The sequence below is a fragment of the Benincasa hispida genome, chromosome 10, assembly GCF_009727055.1.
Source record: "Benincasa hispida cultivar B227 chromosome 10, ASM972705v1, whole genome shotgun sequence".
Classification (NCBI taxonomy): domain Eukaryota; kingdom Viridiplantae; phylum Streptophyta; class Magnoliopsida; order Cucurbitales; family Cucurbitaceae; genus Benincasa; species Benincasa hispida.
Window position 1 is genome coordinate 51,783,142 of NC_052358.1, and position 25,025 is coordinate 51,808,166.

At 34.0% G+C, this 25,025-nt stretch overlaps 1 protein-coding gene across 3 annotated transcripts; it reads left to right on the forward strand.

Annotated features, from left to right (window-relative positions):
* Nucleotides 1-336: 336 nt before the first annotated feature.
* Nucleotides 337-16,421, forward strand: LOC120088544 (kinesin-like protein KIN-12D). 3 transcript variants are annotated; one of them, XM_039045931.1, is made up of 37 exons: nt 340-642; nt 731-1,421; nt 1,602-1,757; nt 1,854-1,937; nt 2,369-2,488; nt 2,569-2,682; nt 2,775-2,867; nt 2,956-3,116; nt 3,226-3,300; nt 3,404-3,491; nt 3,580-3,638; nt 3,885-3,948; nt 4,036-4,101; nt 4,182-4,364; nt 4,614-4,718; nt 4,798-5,033; nt 5,098-5,167; nt 5,273-5,338; nt 5,747-5,826; nt 6,787-6,865; nt 6,992-8,683; nt 8,807-9,253; nt 9,696-12,134; nt 12,232-12,339; nt 12,439-12,560; nt 12,661-12,748; nt 12,896-12,970; nt 13,054-13,296; nt 13,403-13,501; nt 13,677-13,754; nt 13,832-13,887; nt 14,053-14,164; nt 14,302-14,412; nt 14,510-14,680; nt 14,756-14,821; nt 14,929-15,048; nt 16,059-16,421. In XM_039045931.1, the coding sequence occupies exons 2-37, from the start codon at nt 732-734 to the stop codon at nt 16,194-16,196; spliced, it is 8,754 nt and encodes a 2,917-aa protein (XP_038901859.1). In that variant the 5' UTR covers nt 340-642; nt 731; the 3' UTR covers nt 16,197-16,421. The 3 variants fall into 3 exon arrangements, 1 of the variants encoding a protein (XP_038901859.1); XR_005484957.1 differs by lacking the exons at nt 14,510-14,680; nt 14,756-14,821; nt 14,929-15,048; nt 16,059-16,421 and having other exon boundaries at nt 337-642; nt 13,832-13,908; nt 14,302-14,328; XR_005484958.1 differs by lacking the exons at nt 13,832-13,887; nt 14,510-14,680; nt 14,756-14,821; nt 14,929-15,048; nt 16,059-16,421 and having other exon boundaries at nt 337-642.
* Nucleotides 16,422-25,025: the final 8,604 nt, after the last annotated feature.

Consider the following 25,025-nt stretch of genomic DNA (forward strand, 5'->3'; position numbering starts at 1 on the left):
ATCAAATTAATAGATAGAAAAAGGTTAGAAAGAATGGTCCAAAATTATAGTTAAAAGCCTTTAATGAAATAATTCAAATGAAAGGAGGTTTATGAAAATGTATGGACAATTCCATTTTTATTTAAAGCTGAATTCAATTGGGCTTGAACATGGGCCTGCATGAGTGACCTAACTACAAGACACGTTGACATGTAGCCGTTGGAAATTTCAAATTCCTCTCATATTTTCCTTTAGACCAAAAAGCCCTTGCTAAATTCTTTCATTTTTAATTTTGGAAATACAAAAAAGCCCTTCTTGAATTCAAATCCCAAAGCCGCGGTCCATTTTTCAAACTCTTTGACAGAATCTCGGCCGTCCATCACAAAAGTCCTTCTCGAACACCACTTTTTAGAGCTCAGTTCAAACTTCAAACTGTCCAGCGACAGGACGAGTTCCCAAATTTGTTCATGGAGAAGGAGAGATTCTCCAGATTTTTACACACGGATTTGGAAATCCCTGTCTTCCATCTAAGATCCATTTGTTTTCTCCTCTAGTTTCTTCGTTTTTGCCCAAGATTCTGCTGGAAAAGCGTCGTTAATCCAGCTGAAAAGCAATTTCAGGAGCTCGAATAGTCTCGTATTTGTTCTTCATTTCTTCCTTCAGGTGAATTATTGGTGTCATTCACTCACTTTCTTTTAGTTTCTTTGTTAATTTTTGTTGATTTATGGTTGTTTTTTTTTTTCCTTCCCAGAATGCTTCGGGACTTCAAATTTTTGCGGCGGGTTTCTGGTAAGAACGAGGAGCTCGAAAATGTACCGGTGAATCCTAGGGATTCATCGATTAATCGAATTGGATTGGACATATCGCGACCTCCATTGAATACAATTCAAGAGCCGATTCGAAATTCGGAACCAGAACAGGAAGTTGGTTTAAAGAGTAGAGTTGAAAGGACTCCCGTTAAGGCGAAGGGAAAGGGCTCGGATCTTGCATTGCCGCTTCGCACGCCGGACAAGCATGGAGGAGCTGGGTTTTCGTCGAGGAAGCGATTTGGTTGGTCTCAGAAAAGCGAATCTGGTTCTCTTCCTGACGAGGAGAAGGCTGATTCGGGTACTTGTTCAGTACAACCGAGCCGCGGTGGCGGTGGCGGAGGATGTGGAAATGGGGGATTTTCTAACGTTACAACCCCTAGGACTACGAGGACGGCGGGGAGAGCAACCTCGAGTTATTCCGAAAGCAATTCTACGCAAAGCACTCCGACTAAAAGTGTTTCCAAGCCTCCGTATTCAGTTTCTCGCAGCAAAACTGATCGGATCAATAATTTTTCTGCATTGTATAAAGGGATTCCTGCTAACCCTGTGCCACCTTCGGTTGTTAACACGGTCGAAGTCCCTCACTTCGATCTTAAAGAAGACCCTTCATTTTGGATGGAACACAATGTACAGGTAATTGCATCTGTATTCTTCTTACTGATGGAGCTCTGTGACTCTCCATTGTGAGGATAATGGAACTTTAAAGCAATCAAGAGTTTCCATAATGGATTTTGCTAATGCTTGATCAAGATTCTCTAAAAATTTGTTGTTGTATTTAGCTACTGGAGTAACCTATGGTGTTAAATTTTACAGGTTCTTATACGTGTTCGTCCTTTAAATAGCATGGAGAGAAGTAATCATGGTTACAATAGGTGCTTAAAACAAGAAAGTGCTCAGTCCATCAACTGGATTGGCCAACCAGAAACAAAGTTTACGTTTGATCATGTCGCATGTGAAACAGTTGATCAGGTTTGGCTCTTCTAAGTTTTCACTTATTGAGTCCTTTTGGTAATTAAGCTCTCATTCTCCTTGTCCTTTTTTAATGACCATAGCTCTCCTTCGCAGGAAATGTTGTTCAGGATGGCTGGTCTGCCAATGGTTGAGAACTGCTTGTCTGGCTATAATAGTTGTATGTTTGCCTACGGTCAGGTAAAGTTTCTTCACTACTTTCCTAACACTGCGGTAGCATTTCATTTCTATTTGTATCTTGCTGATTTACTGATTGCAGCAATCTGCCAAATTTTAATTGCACCCTTGTCATAGTCTATAATTATATGAATGTTAATAAGCATGTATTGCCTAATTTGTTCACAAAAGTTAACGATTGCTGTTGTTTGTTAATTGATATAGGTCATTGTTATTATCAACCTGTCCCTCAGCAGGAATACACCAAGTTCTTATCTTTTGCAGTCGAGAAACATTTATATTACTTGGCAACGAAGTTCATGCTTTAAATTTTGAGAACATTCATAATTATGTTATTCATCTGCATATGAAGAAGCAACCAATATCTTGATCTCAGCAGGAAATATTTATTGTCTTTATTTATTTTATTGAGTTTTGAGTTTCTTATTATGCAGACTGGAAGTGGAAAAACGCATACTATGCTTGGTGAGATTGATGATCTTGAAGTCAAGCCAAGTCCACATCGTGGAATCACTCCACGTATATTTGAGTTCTTATTTGCAAGGATCCATGCTGTAATAGTCACATTCATTCGATCTCCTTCTAATACACTGTGGTTAAAGGTCATTTCTGACAGAATCTTATTCATTTTCAGGAGGAAGAAATTCGGTGTGATGAGAAACTGAAGTACAATTGCAAGTGCTCTTTCTTAGAGATTTATAACGAACAAATTACAGATCTTCTTGATCCCTCATCCACGAATCTACTTGTAGGATTGATTAATGCAATATTTTATTACTTGTCATTATCAATTGGTAAATAATTATCGACTACTCTTCTAAATATTTTGATTTCTCTCAGCTGCGGGAAGATGTTAAGAAGGGTGTTTATGTAGAAAATCTCTCTGAATTTGAAGTTAGGACTGTTAGTGATATTCTCAGGCTTCTGACTCAGGTTACTGTGTAACTTTGGCTGTTTCTTTCTTTCAATTCAAATGAACTTGTTTGTTTGTTGATCAAATCTCATTGTTTGATGCCTTTAGGGTTCTTCAAATAGAAAAGTTGCAGCCACAAATATGAACAGGGAAAGCAGTCGCTCACATAGTGTATTTACATGTGTGATTGAAAGCAAGTGGGAAAAGGAGTCCTCAACTAACCTACGCTTTTCTCGACTGAATCTTGTTGACCTTGCTGGTTCAGAAAGGTTAGGAATCATCCAGTTTTGTTAGAGCTTCGGGCCACAACATATCAAATTCTTCCTTTTTTGGTTGCTTCTATTCTTTTTTCATTAAACCCTGTATTCTGTTTAACAGGCAGAAAACTTCTGGAGCTGAGGGTGAGCGTTTAAGGGAAGCTGCTAATATTAACAAGTCACTGTCTACACTAGGGTACTGATCTTTGCCCTTACCTTAATTCCCCTTCATCCATTTTATATTGGTTTGCTTATGTCTATGTCTTCACCTTTTTATTGAATGGTGATTATAATTTCAGTCATGTTATAATGGTTTTGCTGGATGTGGCACGTGGGAAGCCGAGACACATTCCTTACAGAGATTCAAAGCTAACCTTTCTTCTTCAGGTTTCTAATGGTTCTATTTCAAACCTACTGCCTTTTCTGCTGTTGATGTTGTTTTTGACACCTCCAAAAAATAAAAATAAAAATGCAGGACTCTCTTGGTGGAAACTCAAAAACAATGATCATTGCAAATGTTAGCCCTTCTATTTGGTTAGTTAATGATTCTCTATACCGGATTTTAGTCAATACTAGTCAAAATTTTATTCAGACTACTTTTTATAGCCCCTTATGTTTTTAGAATGTTAGTTCTTTTTTACTTCCAACTATTTCTTTATGTTGTCCTACTTTTCACATCTGTTCTTAAGTTCTAGATCATGAAGTTTTTTCTTGTACTTTTCTGTGATGATGCCTCGTGTTCACTTACAAATTTATTTATAATATGATTATCTTGTTCAGTTGTGCAGCTGAAACACTTAATACTCTTAAATTTGCCCAGAGGGCAAAACTTATCCAAAACAATGTGAGTTACCCTCATTTAGGAAACAATTTGTTGATGACATCCTCCTAATTCTTATGATCAATTTATTGTTCATTATGGCATATATAGGCAGTGGTCAATGAAGATTCAACGGGAGATGTCATTGCACTCCAACGCCAGATACAGCTTCTTAAGGTAGGGTGGTATGACATATATATAATTGATTTAAATTCATAAAATCAAATTACGCTTAATAATTTGTTTATGTGTAACAGGAGGAGCTTGCATACCTCAAACGGCAGAATGTTTCCAGGTCTCTGTCATTTGATTCCTTGGTCAAGTATACACCAATGGAAAGTGAGGATTATGAAGCAGAAAATATATGTGATATGGACATTTCACAAGATGATGATTCCTTTAAATCCCAATCAAAAGAAGTGAGAATGTCAACGAAACAGGTATACTTTGCTGCATTAAATTTGTAATAATTGATCAGTTATATATATTTTGGTACTAATTCTGTTGAAATCAGTAATATTTTATCTTCATATTCACCGTTGAGGTTGCATAGTATTTTGGAATGTTTCCAGACTCGTATTGCTTTTTAAAATTTCTGTGGTGGAAGGTTATGACAATTTATTTTATTGGTTTTCTTCTAATGATATTGGGGAAATGGCATGGTAAAAAAAAAAAAAAAAAAAACACAGTTGAAATCTTTGGAGATAGTACTTGCTGGTGCCTTGAGGAGGGAAAAAATGGCAGAAGCTTCCATCAAGCAACTTGAAGCTGAAATTGAACAGCTGAACCGTTTGGTATCTCTCTTCTTTTTAATTCCTTATTCTGGAATTCCTTTTATTTAGGCAATAATTCATCTTCTTAACTTCTTCTCAGGTTCGCCAAAGAGAAGAGGATACAAGGTGTACAAAAATGATGCTCAAATTTCGAGAAGACAAAATTCAGAGAATGGAGTCACTTCTTGGTGGTTCAATTTCGGCAGAAACTTATCTTCTTGATGAGAATAGAGGTCTATCTGAGGAGATTCAGCTACTTCGGGCCAAAATAGATAGAAATCCTGAAGTTACACGCTTCGCCTTAGAGAACATTAGGCTTTTGGATCAGCTTAGAAGGTAATATTTCTCAAGTTCTTTTTCTTTTTTGCTTGTGAAGACTTCAATTCTTAATATTCAATAGATTTCAAGAATTCTATGAAGAGGGAGAGAGAGAAGTACTCATGGATGAAGTATCCAAATCACGTGATCAGGTACTTATAAAAGTTGAAAGTGTGCACATATTACTTTCTTGTTGAAGTTATTTTGATTTTCTTTTGAAAAGCTTATAACCATTTTCTAATATTAATAATAAACAGATGCTTCAATTTCTCTCTGGGAATTCAGAACAGCAAGATGAATCAAAACCTACCATGCAACCTCAGGTCAGTATTTCTGTACTGAAAACTTTGTGTTCAAGCAGGAAAATAGGACTAGAAGTATTCTTCCTAGATCTTTCATCATTTTTGCATACTTTTCTCTTTGAGAGGAACCTTATGTAGAATGCTTGCTAATATTTATTACAAGCTTCATATGCTTTTTCCTGTCTCATTATATATGAACACAAAATATAAACGCAAGAATACCATCTTCACTTTCTGTTAGCTTTCCCTAAAAAATGTTTCTGATATTATCGTTCAAAAACATAAAAAAGTAACATTTTTTTTTCTTAGAAAAAACAGAACTTGATTTTTTACATGAACACCCTTATGAGTTGTCCACTTTTTTTAATCCATATTTTCTTCATGTTTTTCGTATGTACTGAATATTAGACTAAATTTTGGGTGTTACAGTTGAAGAAAGCACTTGATGAACTAGAGGAAACCAAATGCAGTCTAGAATCTTGCCTAAAGGAAAATAAAAAACTTAGCTGGTAAGTACATCTCTTATTTCTGCCTGACGTTTATTTCGCTAGGCTTTTATATGGGCTAACTCAAATATAACATAATACAGCTCTGCATTTTGCAAAAATAGTAAACCTAGAAAGCAATTGAAATTATAAAAAAAAAAAATATATAATAATAATAATAATAATAATCCATTATGTAAATCAATAATTGCTTTTGAAAATGAATCGACTATTTATTAGATTCCTCTTCACCTGCACACAGAAAACCCAACAAGAACACAAATTCCGAGAAATCTGAGGGGCAGACCTCCCTTGTTCTTATATATTTACTTCACGGAAATCAAGCAAGAGTTCAACAATTACACTACGAAATAAGAACAGGCAACAATGTAAATTAGAAGAGTAGAACCAACAATCTCAGCACATTTGAGAGAGCTGAGAAATTCCAAGAAAGCCTTTCTCACCAATTTTCCACAACCCGCCAAACTCCCAAAACCTTCCTTAAACCTCTCTCAGCAATGATCCCCACAACACCCAAATGAACCTCATGGCCCACTGACTACTTTGCCTCCCTGGAATTTCCGCTCTTATCCCTTCTCTCATATGTATAGACAACCGGGGCCTTGCACTATTATTATTAAGTCAACTAGTAATTAAGATAAATGATGGAAAAAGATACTAAACCCATGTCAATTAATAATTAATATAATAGTTCCAATTAACATTTAAGTTATTTATCATTATCTAAATCAACTAATATAGTTAGAAGTTAAAAATTTATTGGTTACTATTATCAAGTGAATTTGTAGTTAATATATGTATATATATTTTGAAAAACCTTATTTGCGGTTGCTTCTATAAACTGGAAATTTTACATATTTTTGAAAACCAGTTTATCCATTATAATTTTTCTTTCTTAATTTTGAAAATTGAGACATTTTAGTACGTTATTGATCTGAGAATTAACTTGTTCACTCTATGCAGGGAGGTAGACCGATTGCAATCAATGCTGAAAAATTTAAAATCTGAACAGCATCAAGATCATAGTATCTTTACCATTGAGGTATTTTGTTCTAAAGTACCTAATTGTTGAAAGAAGAAGTTTTATGCACCTAATTGTTGAACACTGGAATATTACAGTCCTACAAAGGTCTAAAGCATTTATGACCTTTTCAATTTGATCTTCCAGGGATCATTTAAAACTGATTTTGAAAATCAGAGGCTGAGAGAGGGGATTGACGACCCCTTGCTGGAGAAACATGATGAAGAAATTCTGAACTTGCAGATGGAATTGGATGTACTTAAAATCATTCTCAACGAAGGAATGTTGTCTCACAGAGAAGTTGATGAAAAAGTCATATGCTTGAACAAAGATCTTCAGAATGCAGCTAAAGATCTTCTGCAGATGAATGAACAGTGTGAAGCTGTAGGTAGAGAATTAGAAGAAGCAAAATCCATTATCGAAGCTCTTGAATCCCAGCAAATTCTCTCAATCAATGAGATCGAGGAACTGAGGAATAGCAACTGTCAACATTCGCAGCTTTTGAGTGAACGGGAACATGAAATCATGTGTTTGAAAAAGTGCCTTGCTCTAAAAGAGATGCATGATAATTCACCTGAATCACCTCCAGTTCATTCCAGACATGACGAATCTCGACTGCGAACAAGACTGAACAAGATGCAAGTTTCTCTTGAAAAGGCCAAGAGACTGAATGCTTTGTGCCAAAGGGATCGTGAATGTCAAGCTTCAAATGATAAAGAAATTGATGAAGTTCGCAGGCAAGCTGAAGCTGAAACTGCTGAGGTGATTGTCTGTATGCAGGAAGAGCTGGCTATACTTCAGCAACAAGTCCAAGAAAGTCATTTGAAAGAAATAGAGATGAAAAATGGTGTAAACTCCTTGGAATCTGAATTGAAGCATCTGCAGGATGAACTCCAGCTTATGACTGAAAATAATGAAAGTTTAAGTGAAGTGCTTGAGAAAAAGGACCAGGAACTAACAACATTGACTGAAGAATGGGAACTGCTGACTTGTGAGATGGAAGAAATTCTTGCTGATGGATATGTAGCACTTGTGGATGCCTCAAATCACCTTGACAACATATCTTCTTCCTTTCCAGAGAAAAGGATCTGGATTTCTGAACAAGTGAGTAGAATGATAAGAATCTTATCTGAGAAGGACTTGTTAATTGAAGAACTCAGAAGGTGTTTGGAGGATGCAAACAATAAACGTATCGACATGGAGAGCATGCTTAAATCTCTCAGAGGAGCGGCATTAGCTATCACAGAAGCTCACCAGCTGGAGTGCAAGGAAAAAGATGAAGAGATCCTTCATTTGACATTCCAGATTAAAGAAAAGGCTACAAGTATTGCAGAAATGGAAGACACCATCAAATTGGCAGAAGAGCGTGTTAGAAAGACATCAGTTTGTGCTACAGTTGCTTTTATTCTTGTTAATAGATTATCAGAGTTGAACCATTCTCATTCTGATGCCTCGAAGGATATGGATATCCAGATCAAAGAATTAGTAGAATCAAACTCAATGAAAGATGCCCATGTTGAGCACCAAGCGACTTTGATCAAAGCAGCAGAGGAACAGATAGTGCATCTAAGGGAGCAACTAGAGGAATCAAGGGGAACTTGTGCTACACTGGGAAAGCAACTTACCGAGGAACAAGAATATCATCATTCCATGCAAGTAAAGCTTGATGAATTTGAGAATGATAAAATTTTGACAATTGAGAAGCTAGCTGAGCTAAAAACTGGTGTTTCTACTCTAAGGTCATGCATGAGCTCAAATATGGGAGAGCAGCATATTAATAATGAGGAACGGGAATCAAAGGATATACATTCGTCTTTGGGTGAGAGGGAAGAACGATGGGTAAGCTAAAATTTTGCTTTCTGATTGACAAAGATAGATCTTGAGGTTAGTTGCATGCATATATGATGTTTAACTATGACTGAAGGTTGCCTTCCTGATTGCCAAATGTGAAATATGTTGCAGACAGGTGCAAACACACATCAAGAGAACAATGTAAACCAGGAAGAAGGGCAAAGAGCTGAAATATTTGATCGTTCTCCTAAAATTGGAAAAGACGTACCTGGCTATCCATGTAAAGAGAAAAACTTAGAGTCTCAAACCTTCAATACTAAATCTGGTAGAGATACCATCACACTTCTCAAGAAAGAAATTGAGTCTGCACTAAGAAGCTTGGGAGTGGTACAAGCTCAGATGGTCAAGCTTCAAAATGAGAAGAAAGAGATGTTTATCAATGAAAAACGGAATCAGCAGAACTTACAGTGTTTAATGAATCAAGTACTTATGCTGCAAGATACTATTGAAAAGTTTGAAAAGCAATCTGAGAATGTGATGGAATCTTTCAGTCACAGGCTAAAAGCATTTGAACAGAATGTGCTTGAAGCTGGTTCTGGTTGGTGCCAAACAAAAGAGGTTAACAAAAAATATATTCTTAACTGTTTTCCTTTTTTTTTACACATCTCAACTATATTTCTTAATTCTTTTTTTTAATCCTTATTCCCCCTGTTTATTTAAAATTGTTACTTAATTTTGATTCAAGTAGCTGTTTAATTCCTCATGTTTGATCAATCAAATTTTAATATGTCCACAACCTGCAGCATCTTTCATATTAAAGATCTTCACTTTTCCTTACTCTTTACCTATATAAAAGAATGATGCCATTGAAACAACTGTTTCTGACTAGAATACCGCATGGATATGGACCCAATGTTGTCATTACATTTTGGTAGTCTGATGTGCCTATCTTTGAATTTGTTTGTTGAAATTTCAGTATATGATCGTCTCAAATTAGGTCAACAATTTATAGATATTTTAGTAACCATCATTACCTGATCTATCATTTCATGTCTCACAGTTACTTGAACTTGAAGTTGAGGAAGCAACAGTACTTGCAGTCCACAAAACTGCAGAGGCATCTTGCATTCTGGCTAAATTTGAAGAAGTTCAAGAGACCATACAAGAAGCAGATATTATGATTAATGAGCTCATGATAGCAAACGAGACATTGAAACTTGAAATAGAAAGGCTAAGGGAAAAGGAAATGTTGCAAATCACTGAGCAGGAACTATTGAGGAAAGAGTTCAAAAGCATGCAAGACTGTAATACTTTAGCATGTCAGAAATTGCAAACTCTAGAGGAACACCTATGCTCAAATTCAATGGAAATAGAGGCTTCCATTGTGGAACTGGAGGATATCATTGCAGAAGTCCAGAATACTGTCAATAGCAGTTTCATGTCATTGGCATCCGAGATCCAATCAATGAAGTCTTTACAACTGGACTCATCCAAGTTTGTCCGCTCATGTTTTGAGAATGTATGGTCTGAGATAATTGTGAAGGATTGTGCTATATCAGTGCTGCACCTCTGTCACATGGGGATCCTATTGGAAACTGTGATGGGGCTAAATGCTGAGAATGGTTTGCTTCAGCACGGGCTGTGTGAATCAGATGCTGCAGTAGCTGGTTTAAGGGAGCAAAACCTCAAGTCAAAAAGAGAGCTTGATATGTGTAAAATTCTGAAAGGAAAATTGCTGTTTGACCTCAAGAATGGTTTTCATCGCATCCAAAAGAAAGAGGAGGAAGCGGGAGAAATGAGTTCAAAGCTAAATGCATTTGAAAAAAGGATATCAGACCTACAAATACAGGAGGAACAAATGTTAGAAAGGTCAAATTACATGGGACACCAACTTGTTGTTTTGATGAAGGAGTTGGATGACAGTAATAAAAATTTGATTTCATCACTACTGGATCAAGAGCAATTGCTGAAGGAAAGGGAAAATTTCCTCGAGTTCCAAACTGAATTTTTTGTGACAAATTTGGTCCTTAGAGATTTAGAGTCATTTATTTTAGATGCAGAAATGGAAGAGTTTACTCACCAGAAGTCTATTGCTGATAGAGAGCATATAAATTGTCTAACATTTTTGGAGATTTTGAAGGAAAGGGCAATTATTTCCAAGGTTGATGAAGAGTTGAGAGAACAACTCGAGGTTGCACTTCTACAAAAGGAAGTTCAAGAAGCACAAGTCGAGAGGAAAAATTTATTGTCAAAACTGAATGAAAGCAATATGAGTGTGAAGAAGATGGATGAAATAAACAAAACTCTTGAACGAGATATTCAGCTGCTAAAAGAAGCCAGTGTTTCAAATGATGTATTGAAAGATGAACTGGATGAAGTTAGGGGGAAATGTCAAGCACTTGAAGCTGAATGTGATAGATTACTGAAGACTTTGCAAACAAAAGAAAAGTTATTGGAAGATTCTTCCAGTCACATACATTCCATTGATCAGAAAAATCAGAATCTAAATACTGATCTTGAAGTGAAAAATATTGAATTGCTGGAGCTACAATATTTTCAGCTTATACTTAAAGAGATATTGTGCTCAAAACGGCAAGATTTTGAAATCTGTGTTAACCATATAACTACCCTAAATGAGGAGAATGTTTCTGTCAGAAACAAACTTCAATATTATGAGGAAAATATGAATGCAGTTCTCAGGAATATGAGTATGAACATTGCAAAATCTGTTGATTCAATAGCCATGTTAGATGTTGACTGTGCCAGAGTAGTTGACGGGTTGAATGCTGGTTTTCCAGCCCTGGAAAAGGTATATCATGAGATGCTGGAAAATGTGGGAAACATGTCTACTTTTCTGGAAGAGTTTGAATACCTGGAGTTGAGTACCAAGGAAGTGGAATTGGAGAATTTGACTCTTCAAACTGAGTTAATAAGGAAGGACGAAGTTCTTGCTGGACTTCTTTTTGATCTTAGGTTGCTGCAGGAATCTGCTTCTAAAAATAAGGACAAAAAAGATGAACTAGATAAGACGGTAGCTTCAATGGAGGCTTTAGATAATGAGCTTGCAGAAAAGTCAGCTGAACTTGATAAGGCCATTGCTCATGCCCATAGACTAGAAGCTCAGTTGCAGGATAAAATGGATATAATCTATGATCTGGAGCTCAATTTATCAAAAGAAAGCGATTCTAAAAAGTTAATTTTCAGTGAAAATTTGGAGCTCAAAACACAAATTGAAAATGTTTTAGTAGGAAAATGTTCAATTGAGGAGGAGTTGTCAGAAAAGAGGAAGTTATCTGAAGACTTGGAAAGGGAACTGTTAGAAATGGGCAATCAACTCAGCCAAATGAATGACTTGATTGAATTTTTGAAGAGAAATTTGAATGAACTGGCAAGTGAAAGGGATCAGCTACAAATGGAGGTGTGTAGCGTGAAAGGAAAGCTAGGAACCTTAGAAGCACTAACTGAAGAAAATGAGGCAAATCTGATGGAAGCTCAACAGGTATGTTCTATAAATAAGCCAATTAATGGATATGTCAGCGTGTGGATTTCCTTTATTGATACCTTTATCCTAATAAAGTTATGAATGTCATTGTCAGGTAGCTGAATCACAAAAGATATATGCTAAAGAGAAGGAGGCTGAAGTGCAACTCTTGGAGAGGTCTGTGGAAGAGCTAGAGTGTACGATAAATGTATTGGAAAATAAGGTGAAGAGAAAAGTGATTACATTACTTGAAATTTCTTTTCGACAGTATTCTGTCATTCATGATTCAACTAAATATACTGATGTCTGATCCCCTTTTTAGGTTGATATTGTAAAGGAAGATGCTGAACAACAGAGGTTACAACGAGAAGAGCTCGAATTAGAGCTTCATGCTGTGAAGAATCAAATGAATAATTTTAAAAATGCTGATGCTGACTTGAAAAAGTATAATACCCTCAACTCACTCATTCCATTTTCTAAAACGGTTTGAACATGTTCTGTAACTAATGATTACATTAATCTTTTTTCCTCCTTGTGCCCGTAGATATGTAAGTGAAATAGAGAAAAGCCTTGCAGAAGCGTGTAAACATGTACAAATTCTTGAAGGAGAAGTAAATGAAAAAATTGCTGAGGTGATGTTATTGTTTCATCCTTGTTATATACCAAAACTATAGTTCGCACTAAGCATTCAATTGTAACTGAATTTTTTTCATAAGACTTTGAGCCAAGATGATAGCTTTAATCTGGAGTAGTATTTCATTTTCGTTTTGTTTTAACAGATTGGTCAACTTAAAGTCCATATCTCTGAACTGAACTTGCATGCAGAAGCACAGGCTAACGAGTATAAGCAAAAGGTAGCCGACTTTAAGTTTCATTCTTTCTGAAACAGTGTTAATTCTTTGCCTCTAACTTCACAAGTCACAAATCCCTGTAATAGTTCAAATCCTTGGAAGCGATGGCTGAACAAGTCAGACCTGAAGGGCATTCCACATATGTCACTAATTCTTCTTCAAACAAGACAGACAAGTATGCAACAAGGCCACGTGGATCTGGTTCACCTTTTAAATGCATTGGATTGGGCTTGGCACAACAAATGAAATCTGAGAAGGATGAAGACCTCTTTGCTGCAAGGAATCGCATTGAGGAGCTTGAATCTTTGGCAGCTAGTAGACAAAAAGAGGTGTTGTGCACATAACCCTGTTTTGGAAGTTCATATATCTATAAGTATGAATCAACAAATATAGTTAACTTTTCCAAAATTATTGATCTTTTGGGTGTTCATACAGGTATTTGCATTGAATGCAAGACTAGCTGCTGCTGAGAGTATGACACATGATGTCATCCGAGACTTGCTAGGTGTCAAGCTGGATATGACCACTTGCATGGTATTTTATGCAACCTTCTTTGTTATTTATAGTCTTCTTTTGCCATGTTCATTCATCTGATGGGGTGTCCAAGCAACATTTAAAGTTATCACCTTACTGTTTCTTGTTAATGGAACTTTCAGCACTACAGTCTGTTTAGAAAGATTTCTTACAATTTGCTGTTTAATATTACTAGTCACTGTTCGATGATAATCATCAGATGCAGAAGATATCAGAGAGTGCCCAATTCAACATTGTCGAGTTCCAGGAAAAGGTAATCTTAGTTTTTACAATGCTGATGACTACTAAGTTGAAAACCAGAGCGAGTTTGTAATCTTGGATATCTTTCAGGAGAAAGTAGTAAAACTGAAGAAACAGCTCAGTGAGTTTGTTGAGGAGCGTCGTGGGTGAGCTTCTATGAGTGTCAAGTATTTTCAATTTTCAAACTTGTTTGACCATTTCAATCATATCTAAGTTTCTGCCTCTTCAGATGGTTTCTATGAGTGTCAAGTATTTTCAATTTTCAAACTTGTTTGACCATTTCAATCATGTCTAAGTTTCTGCCTCTTCAGATGGTTGGAGGAGATTGATAGAAAGCAAGCTGAAATGCTGACCTTACAAGTTGCTCTGGAAAAACTTCGCAACAAAGATCAGTTACTCAAGACTGAAAATGAAATGTTAAAGGTTTTGGATCCTAAATTTCTTTCATCTTCATTTTCCTTTTCAAACATTCTTATGTTTCATTTTGTCTTAGTTGGCTACTGGGGTATATGTCATTTTCCATGATCTTATCTTGATTTGCCTTTTGTGTTTCTGCGTAGTCTGAGAACTTCAATCACAAGCAGAAAGTATTGGAACTTGAAGGAGAACTTAGGAAATTGTCTGGTCAGCAAAATATCCAGCAGCGTATTCATCACCATGCCAAAATCAAAGTGAGAATTGAGACAACGTCATTCATGTTACTTAGTTTCCAGCCGTTTCTGATACAAGTAATAACCTCACTTTTCTTTGCCCTTTTATGTACAACAGGAAGAAAATAACAAGCTCAGAGCACAGAATGGTGACCTAAGTGCTAAGCTACATCGAACCGAGATTCTTCTTTCTCGTGTAAAAGAAGAGCTGGCTTATTTTCGCACCTCCATTGGGAAGACTCCAGAAATTGATTTCGATGAGGAGGAACGACTAAACATCAAGTTGAAGGTTAGTACTCTGCAAATTAAAAATGATGGCTTGAAAATGTGTAGCTTCTCATTGTCTAAAAACAATCAATTATAGGAAACCGAGGAAGAGAAGGTCCAACTAGCTCGGAAGCTATTGAATTTGTGCACCAGCGTTTTAAAGGTAAGTTTATAACGAAACTGAAAGTAGAAAAACTGTTCTCCTTCACAACTCTGAATTTACTTTGTAGTTATAACTTTGTAGTTATACATTCTTCTTTTAACTTGCAGGCAGCTGGAGTAACGAAACCTGCATCTGAGATATGCCCTTCTGTGGCTGAGGAGGCACTAGATCAACTAATGATTAGAATTGCTTCAGTGGAAAGAGAGCTACAGGATTTCAAATTCAAGGTATATATAATTTAGAGTCCCTGAATTTTGAATAGGTGTTTTTGGTATTGAGTTTTAAAAATATACATTTTTAGTCCCACTTTTTTAGAATAAGTGCATTTGATTCTTGAGTTTTCAAACTGTACCCTTTAGTCCTCAAGTTTTTAAGAATATCTTTAAAAAGGTTCCTAAACTATTTTCATTTCTTATAATTATATAAAATTTTGAATTATAAAATTATATTTAGAAAATGGGGCAAGGGGTTGTGTCTATTTAAACCCTAAACTTTGGGGCTAGTATCAATTTTAACCCCCAAACATTATTATATCAATTTAAACTCTGGACTTTCATGAGCATTTCAATTTAAACTCTAAACTTTCATAAGTGTATTCAAATAAAACATAAAAGAGGGTTTAAATTGATACACTTATGAAAGTTCAAGGTTTAAATTGATACAATTATTATTTTTACGGTTTAAATTGATACAACCCCCAAAGTTCATAGGTGTAAATTAATTTGTCCTAAAAATAATTTTTAGAGAGAAGGCAATTTAAAAAAAAAAATTTTCTAATTTGAAATAATAAAAAATTATTGCAAGGACCTTTTAATCTATTTTAAAAAACTTCAGGGTCTAAAAAGGTATTGTTTTGAAAACTCGGGGATCAAACAAATATACTTTTCAAAACTGGAAGACTAAAAATATAATTTTCTTTATAATTTATGGGTTAAATTATATAAGCTGAATTTTGAAGTTTATGTTTATTTGGTTTTTGAACATTCAAAAACGTCTGATAGATTTCAAAATCTAAGAATTTCTTTTTTAAAAGATTGAAAGTTCAAGTACTAAATTTTGTAAATAAAAAGGTTTAGGGAGGCAGAAAACTAAAGGTTCAGAGACTAAATTTGAAATTTAATGTATAATTTGTATTATACTTTCTGAATTCTTCCGTTGATAAACTTCACCATTATTCTCATGAAGTTGTTGACAAGAGATTGAAACTAAGAAGCCTTTTGTTTGTGTTGATGTACAGAACAAAATTGCCAATGAAAGGATTAGATTATCCGAACTCATACCACAAACTTCACCAAAAAGTTTAAAGACTGAAGATAATTGTCAATCTCCTCTAAGGCTGCTTCAAACTTCATATTTTTCTGCTTTAGATCGATGAGGCCACAAATCCAAGTGTTTTTTTAGGTGATTTTTTTAAAATTCAATTTATTTATTTATTTTCCAGGAAATTGTAATTAGCCTTTTGCGGCATCAATAGGTAATCGGTTGAGCTGTCCATCACTTGTTGACAGTGTGAATATTACAGTTGGAGGAGAAATTTCGAACCAACCATGGACTGCCACATCATTTGCTAAATTAATGACGAAATTTTGAAATTGTCAAATTTGTGACCAATTAAGAGGTTGACATGTGTCTTAAATTGAAATTGAGGACAAATTCTATGTTTTCCTTGCCGATGTCGATCGAGTAAAATTAATTTCGACCAATTTGGCGTTATAATTTGGGTATTGGCCCAGTTACCAATGTGGTCCTAAAACTGTAAATTAGACCCAAAGGCTAGACCTAAGTCTAATTAAATTAGGTTCAAAGGTTAGACACATGGGCCAATCAAAGTTAGGCTCAAGCCCACGAAGTCCATCAAGGAGTTATATAAATAGAAGTCATTTGAAGATATAAGTACTCCTATATTCAGAGAACATAGAGAGAATCCATCTCAACAAGCAGAGGACTCCAAGACTCCTGAAGCTGCATCTAGATAGAAGTCTCTTGAAGACAAACACTCTTCCAAGATCCTTGAGGACACAAACACTCTTCAAAAACTTATACTTCAGCGTTCAGTACTTTTCTTCTTCAAGTCAAGCACATTCATCCAACCGAGAGAGAATTAGAAGATCAAACACTAGAGATCGATCCACATTGCATCAAATTAATATTAACTCAACAAACCCGGAGGCTAATCATCCTAGAAGATTAACAAGTCCAAAGGTCGATCATCATCAACAAGTCTAAAGGCCGATTGTCCAAGAAGATTAACAAGCCCAAAACTGATCATTAAAGAAATCAACGAGCCCGAAGGCCGATATCTAAGAAGATCAACAAGCCCTAAGATAAGCTTACCGTTTATTTTGAAAGCATCAAAATACTATGTATTAAAGATTGTACTTACTTTCTACAAAATTAATACAAATGCAAAGTTCAAGTTAATAAAATTTTCAAAAAATCTCTGCGAACAACGGTTAAATTATGATGATTTAATTTTTTTTAGAATTTTTAATAGAATTTATCAAATATCATACCCCATTATCTAACTAAAATACTGGCAAATTTAAAATTTAAATAAAAACAAACAAATCCCTCAAATTAAGAAGGTTGGTGATTCATTTTATTGAACCAACCTATGAAAAAACAACTCCTAACAAGCAAAAAAAAAAAAAAATGGTTATTAACAAATATATGAATTCTGTAACGGTTTCAAAAATTGTGTCAAAAGAATAAAATATCTAGAATGCAAAAATACTGTGTATTTGTGTTTTGTTTTATGTTTCCAATTCTTTTACTTCATGTTCATAACATTCCACCTATATCTTCTATTAAAAAATGCTAGATTTTTTGCCACACAAATGCCTTGATAATAAAATTAACTAAAACTTTCATTAGTCTTCTAGCAACACAAAATATTAAGACATTTTAAATCTTATACCTTGCAATAATTAAAAAAATACCTTTTAATTGCTAAAATACAATTAAAGTGAGCATATGGTATGCAAGTACCTTGTATTCAAAATACACAATAAAAAATCTTCCTAAAACCTACAACGGTAACAAAAAAGATCTGAACCATTTTTTTTTAAGATCTACATATGCAACATTCCAATGTAGATACAATTTATCTAGATGAATAAATCACAATCCAATAATTATAGCACATAACCCAAAACAACAATCAAATCAATAATGACATGGGTGAGGGACAACAATCTTCCAATGTAGATATAACTAGTTGATGGAATTCTTGTGGGGGCAAGATCGAAAAATTAAATGGGGAGATGGGTCCCTACACATAACAATTTGGTCATAAATCATAGAATTAAAACATCGATCATATTTTCAATTGGATATCCCCTGTTGGCCATCCTACACAATTTCTCTTTGATAATCAGATTAGCCCACGAGTCGACCAGCTTGAGACATATTTGGATCGACTCTCGAGCCTTGCTTGAGACATTTAGATCGGCCCGTTGGCTTGGCCCAATAAATATATCATTGGACCAATCCAAATATGTATGCATGTCTAAATAATGAAAAAAAAAGTAGATTTTCAAAAATTCTTTTTAAAATATACTTAGATAATGTAGTTTTTAGTTAACAACGTTAAAAACAAAACTTTTAAGATAATTAAACATTAAATAAAATCTTGTAATATCAATTTATTTAAAAAATATTAAAAATATAAAAAAAATTAAATTAAATACAAATTTAATAAGTTTTAATAATATTTTCTTAAAAAAATCTAAAATATACATATATATTTTTAAATAATTAATATTCAATAGGCTAATCTAATGGGTTGGCTCAACCTCGACCCAAAATTTGATCCAAAGAGTCAAGCCTTAGGGTTGGGTCATGGGCTGACTGGGCGGATCAAAGCCCAAATTTTTTTGGGCCTGAGTTGAGCTTAGACCTTCACTTTTTAGAGTCAGGCTAGGTCGGTTCGATCTGATGATGAGGTTAGTTATTCATTTACTCTACCAATATTTGTTCACACAAATGAGAGATGGGAAATGGGTGAGGGGAGAGGCGAGAATTCTTCCTGTCCATGTAGCCAGTGGCAGATTCATGTAGGGGTCGTACCCCCTCTCAAATTATCCATTTTTGTATTTTTTTTAATATACTTTGTGAGAAACAATTAAGAATATCTACTAGAAAGTCTGTATTTTTAATCGAAGGCCTTACCGGGAATAGTGGTGATGAGGTACACATGGAAGCGCGCGACCTAGGCTCGACTAAAAGTAGAAATTTATTAATTTCTAAATATGATATAAAAATCATAAAAAATATAACCTAGGTTTAGGTTGCAATTGTTATAAAATTGTCGTTTTTTCTTTTCAAAATTTAGAGAAGTTTTCATTTTCAGTCTCAATTCTCGCTAACATCTTATTGATTAGGTAAACATTTACTTTCTTTTTTCTATATAATTGTTGAATGAGAAATTTTGAATAAATTACAAATTGTCATGTCATTTCTCAAATGGCAAAAATATCAAATCATCAAATCTAGGTCCAATTAAAGGTTGACATGTATCTTGAATTGAAATTGAAGACATAAATTGGTGAATCCTAATGATGCCATGTGTTTTTGCCTTGACCATTGGATTAAATTAATTATTTTGGTCAAATTAAATATTAAGGTTTGGGCTAACGTCAAATTGAGCCGAAGAATATGCTTAATTTAACCAAAATGTCAAAGATCCAAATCCAATTAGTTGGGTTCAAGAGTTAGGTCCATGGACCAAGCAAGCCCAAATCCAATTAGTTGGGCTCAAGAGTTAGGTTGATGGACCAAACAAGCCCATACCCACAAAGTCGAGTCGAGAACTCTATAAATAGAGGAGTTCTCTTTACATAAAATTCTACCATTCAAAGAGTTCAGAGAGAATTCTTCCTACAATCAGAAGACTCCCAGACTCCTGAAGTTGCACACTTCTTGAAGATATAATTCTCCTGAGATACAAAGACTCTTAAACATCACGCATTCCGCTTCCCCAAGTCAAGAGTACGCATTCAACTGAGAGAGAATCAAAAGAAAGTACTAGAAATCGAACAACATCTACATCAAATCCACATGAACTCAAATTCAACTCCATGAAATGTAGGAATGTATCAGCAACAGCAGAAGCAACAATGATCATTTAAGCACTCTAATTCATTAATTTTGACAAAATATAAAGCATACTCTTGTAGAAAACAAGTGAGTTTCATGACATACCTTTGTAGAACCTTTTCAAAGCTCGATCTCCAGCTGCAATATTCTCCAAATCTTATTGCAGACCACCTCAAGATCTTCTCCACTATTCTCTTGGTGCTTTAGATTGAGTTGTGTGACTCAAAACAAGCTTCAATCAGGGGATTATGAAGAATTGCTCACAGTAGAAATCTTGTCGAAGAACACTTTTTTCAGCACGAATTTTCTCTAAAATGCTCTCTTGATTGCATGTCCAAAATTCACTACAATCTCTTCAATATATTGCAAATCACCATGCAAGGCAGAGAGTTGCATGAGTTGCATCTCATGCTGGGAGTAACACAAGTCAATAGTGATGACTTTTGTGTGAGCAAGTAAAAGATGGATAATGAAAAAAGTGGTTTTTCCATTTTGTGTATTGCATTTTTCAATTTTTCAATTTCATCTCAAAATCAAAATTTGATATTTAAAAACCATTTTGATTTTAAAACTGAAAAATTTATAAAATTAATTTCATAAATTAATTTTTAAATAAAACTTAATTAATTTAATATCAAATATTAAATTAATGTTTACACACATCCATCTTTATATATTTAAATCATATTTAAATATAAATTATTCTATTCCGTTTAATTCTCAAATTAAACACGTATTTATATCTCATATAATTACTAATTCCCTTAATTCTAATTTGAACGTTTCGAATTAACTTATCACGCTATTCTAGAGCTAGTCCATTACGAGTAGGAGGACCTCGCGGATCTATAGATCATGGGCTCCAACGATTCGAGATTAATTGGCCTTATAGACCAGATTAATCCCCATTTGTTAACTAATGGGTCACTCACTAAAGCCCATAGTTGCACTCCCCTCACTGCAGATATATTATGTCCATATGATTTAACCATAATCAACAAGTCGATTCTTCACAGGTTGTTCATAATAACGGCTGGGTCAAATATTTGTTTTACCCCCGAGATTACGTCTTATTCCTCAAGTCCCTATTGATTCTCTAATGAATAACTGGTTTGTGATCCAATCACTAAACCAAACTCTCTTATCCCAGTGAGAGAGTGGAGCCCCTTGTTCAAGACCTGAATTTAGTACTTAAGAGAACAACCTTTCTTCTATCCTTAAATCGGGTAGGTGTGAACTTCATCTTGCAGCTATCTATTAGGTGTTACCCCTGAAATGGGAGTCTTATTGAGCCGACACTGTTGAGCCAACCTTCACCTATACAAATCTAAGAACCATCCCGAATAGATATGAATTCATAGTTAGCTCAAGATTAAGATCGAGTTATCTAGGTCATCTAGGTGAAATAGTCAATCTTATACAGTAAATAGCGTTATAAAGTAAGAGTGGATATTTCTTGGTCCGATCTTATGCAAACTCATTTCATAGGATGACTCCTTATGTCATAACATATACGAATTAGGATCACATTGTATGTAACACTTTACAACTCTTTGTAACAACTACAAAGTAGGTTGCATCCAATAGTGTTACCAGAATGAGGTACCCACTCTTATTCATGTACCATAGATCATTTTGACTATTTACGATCCACTCTTATGTCTCCTCATAAAGTTCAAGTACTCATGCAATAGTCATAGGGCTTAGTTTATTGGATTTAGACTTTCGTACAATTTATGAAATCAATAATAAATATATTAATTATAGAAAATGTTTATCATTTTGCAAATTACGAGTTTTAGGACATAAAATCCAACACAAAATACATTTCTCCAGAAATCCCACGCGAACATTAATTTCATATTCACATTACTTATATATATATGGAGTTAAAGCTACAAAATAATTTCTTTGTCACTTGTCAGGCTATATGTATCACACCATTTACAAGTCTCAAGTTCCTCTTCGATTTTTTAGTTCTTATACTTTTAAATTTATATAATAGTTTTTCATATTTATATTATAAATACTTTTATAAAGTTAACTCTAACTCAATATGGAGAGGTATTTTAAAATTAAGAAAAACAACAATAGAGATAGAGGTTATAAAGTTGTCATCTTCAAACAAGAAAAGTATTTATGATTATGATAAATCTTATACAGAAATCAATTTAGGAGAACTACTTGCAGATCCTAGTTTAATAATTGTAATATTTAACTTATCATGGATCCATTTCAAATTATGAAAATTCGTAGTTCCCCTACATGAAATTTCTAGATCCACCACTAAATGAACCCTTAATATTTTTGGTCAAAATATATTGAATAATGTGTTGCAATATTATGACCCGTCCTCCAACAACATAGTATTGCAGTTATTTTCAATGCTGCTAGCTCCCTTCATGCTAAGGTGGGTGATTTCTTGTGCCCAGATGGGAATTGAGATTGACCTTCTAACTCTAGAGAGTTAGTTGACCTATCTGCACAGATTCATCTGATTAGGGATGAGGAAGGTTGGGAGGATAGTGTTGCCTAATTCCCTTGACATTTTGGTATGTTCTCGATTGCTAATGCTTGTGAGTCATTACATCCTTAGTATACAATGGTGTCATGGACAAGATCATTTGATTTGGAGGTAATGTTCTCATACACTCCTTCATTTTTTGGTCTGTTATTCCTAATCATTTACAGACTCATGATCGAGTTAGGCGATGTTCTAAATGAATATTTTAAAAGTACACAAACTGAAATGAACCAAAGTTGAAAGTATGGGGACCAAAATGAACTAAAGCCAAAAGTACGAGATCAATGTAGTATTTAAACCTAAAATTTAATACCCGAGAAATCAAATGAGTGAGATTAAAATTATGAGAATTTACTGTCCAACATAAACCAAGTTTATTAGAAAATTAATAGTAAATATTTTGACGTTCAGTTTAATTAAGAGTCAAAGAAACAAAAATATGATATACCGTGTCAATCAATTTGATGGCACAATAATGCTCTTCGATTTTTTTAGCATCTCTTCCATTTAAGATATTGATTTATGCATTACTTTAACATAATATACAAAGAATGAGTTCATATGAATATAACATACTTAAAAAATAATATAAATTAAGGATGGTTTTCAAATATAGGAAAATGAACCAAAATATTTATAAATATAATAAAATTTAACTTTCTATCCGCGATAGACCCCGATGGACTGTGATTGACTACTTCGGTGTCTATCTGTATCATGATAGACACATATAGTAGTTTATCGTAGTCTGCAGATAGACTCTGATATTTTGTTACTATTTGTAAGTATTTTTAGCAATTTATTATTTAAATAAATTTTCATAAATTAATTTACTTAATACTTTTTGTTTAATAAAAAATTTTGAGTCAATCACAAATTGTCATGTCATTTACCAAACTAAAGAAGAAATTACAAATAATTAAATATTGGACTAATTAAAAATTGACATGTGTCCCAAATTGAAATTGAATACATGAACCGATGAATCTTGATGATGTCATATGTTTTCATCTTGACCGTTGGATTAAATGAATAATTTTGGTCCAATTAAATATTAAGATTTGGGCTAAAGTCAAATTGAGCCCCACAATATGCTTAATTTAGCCCATAGGCCAATTAAGTCCCAAATCCAATTAGTTGGACTCAAGAGTCAGGTCCATCCACCAACAAAGGCCAAGCCTCCAATGCCCATCAGAGAACTCGATAAATAGAAGAGTCTTCTTCACTAGAAGGGGAAATTTTAGACTCCAAAAAGCCTAGAGAGAATTTTTACAATCAGAAAACTTTCTAACTTCTGAAGACAAACCACCCATTGAAGCTCAAGTCTTGAAGATACAAACATTCTTCTAAGATTTTGACTTCAAGAACAATTCTTGCTTCGTTTCTTCAAGTCAAGTGTACGCATTCAATTCACAGAAAATCAGAAGATCAAACACTAAAGATCGAACTACATCCCCATCAAATCTACATGAACATAAGTTTTAACTCCAGGAAACACGTTTCTTCGAAAATGTTGTGTGAAAATTTTATTTTATTATTTTTATTTATTTTTAAAACAATAAAATAACAAATCTTAACCATTTTTTTTTATTTTTTTAATTTTGTATCTTTTCCATTGAAAATATAATCTAAAAAGGAAATAATATGTTTGCAACTTTCTAATTGATTTTTTATATATAAAAAAATCACATGCTTCTCAAACGGCCAAATTCAAATAACTTGCATAATATAAACATTCAAAACTTGTAAGTTATCAATACTAATTGTCATAAAGATATTTTGGTAAGATAAAAAAAATGATAAAAAGAAAAATAAAAAATAAAATCATTTGAGACAATTTTTTAAAATATAAGTTCAGTCTATTTGACATAGTTTACCTTGTTATTTTTTCTCAAGATCTTTAACTATAAAAGTTATTGGTGAGAAAAACATTAGGATCATAAGAAAATAAGGTAAATTCCTTCCACGCATTGGTTGAATTCAAAACTAAGGCTTATGAAATTTCTTTCACTAATCCGATGAATATGCAAGAAGGAAGAGTCATGCGTTGAAAAGGGCATGCGATAGAAGGAGTGCTTGCGGCGAAGGAATATCGGACGCATAGGAAGGGATCACCGTCAACTGCAACAATCAATGTGAAAAAAGTTGTTTGACCCACCTATCATAGTTTTGTGTGGCATAATGGTCCCCGCGTCCAGCCGTATATATAGTGCCCTTGAAACACAAACATAGAGAATTAGAAATATTCTCTCATCTGCTACGAGAATCCTTCTTGAGAATTAGCTTCATCACTATCAAGACAAGAACTTGAGAGATTAATGAATGTTGATTAATTTAATTAAAGAATTTGATTAATTAATCTAGTATCATTGGAGCTTTTAATCTGTAGGTCAATTAGTTCCCCTTGCTAGCTCAAGAAGAATAAAATTTAGAATAATTTGAATTGTTCAAATTATTTAAAGGTTATAGAGTTGTGATTTATATTAATATGATTAATATAAAGTAGAATGTATATTGATACATTTTTAATATATAGTTAATTATAAATATTATTTATAATTAATTAATACTATATATGAGAAA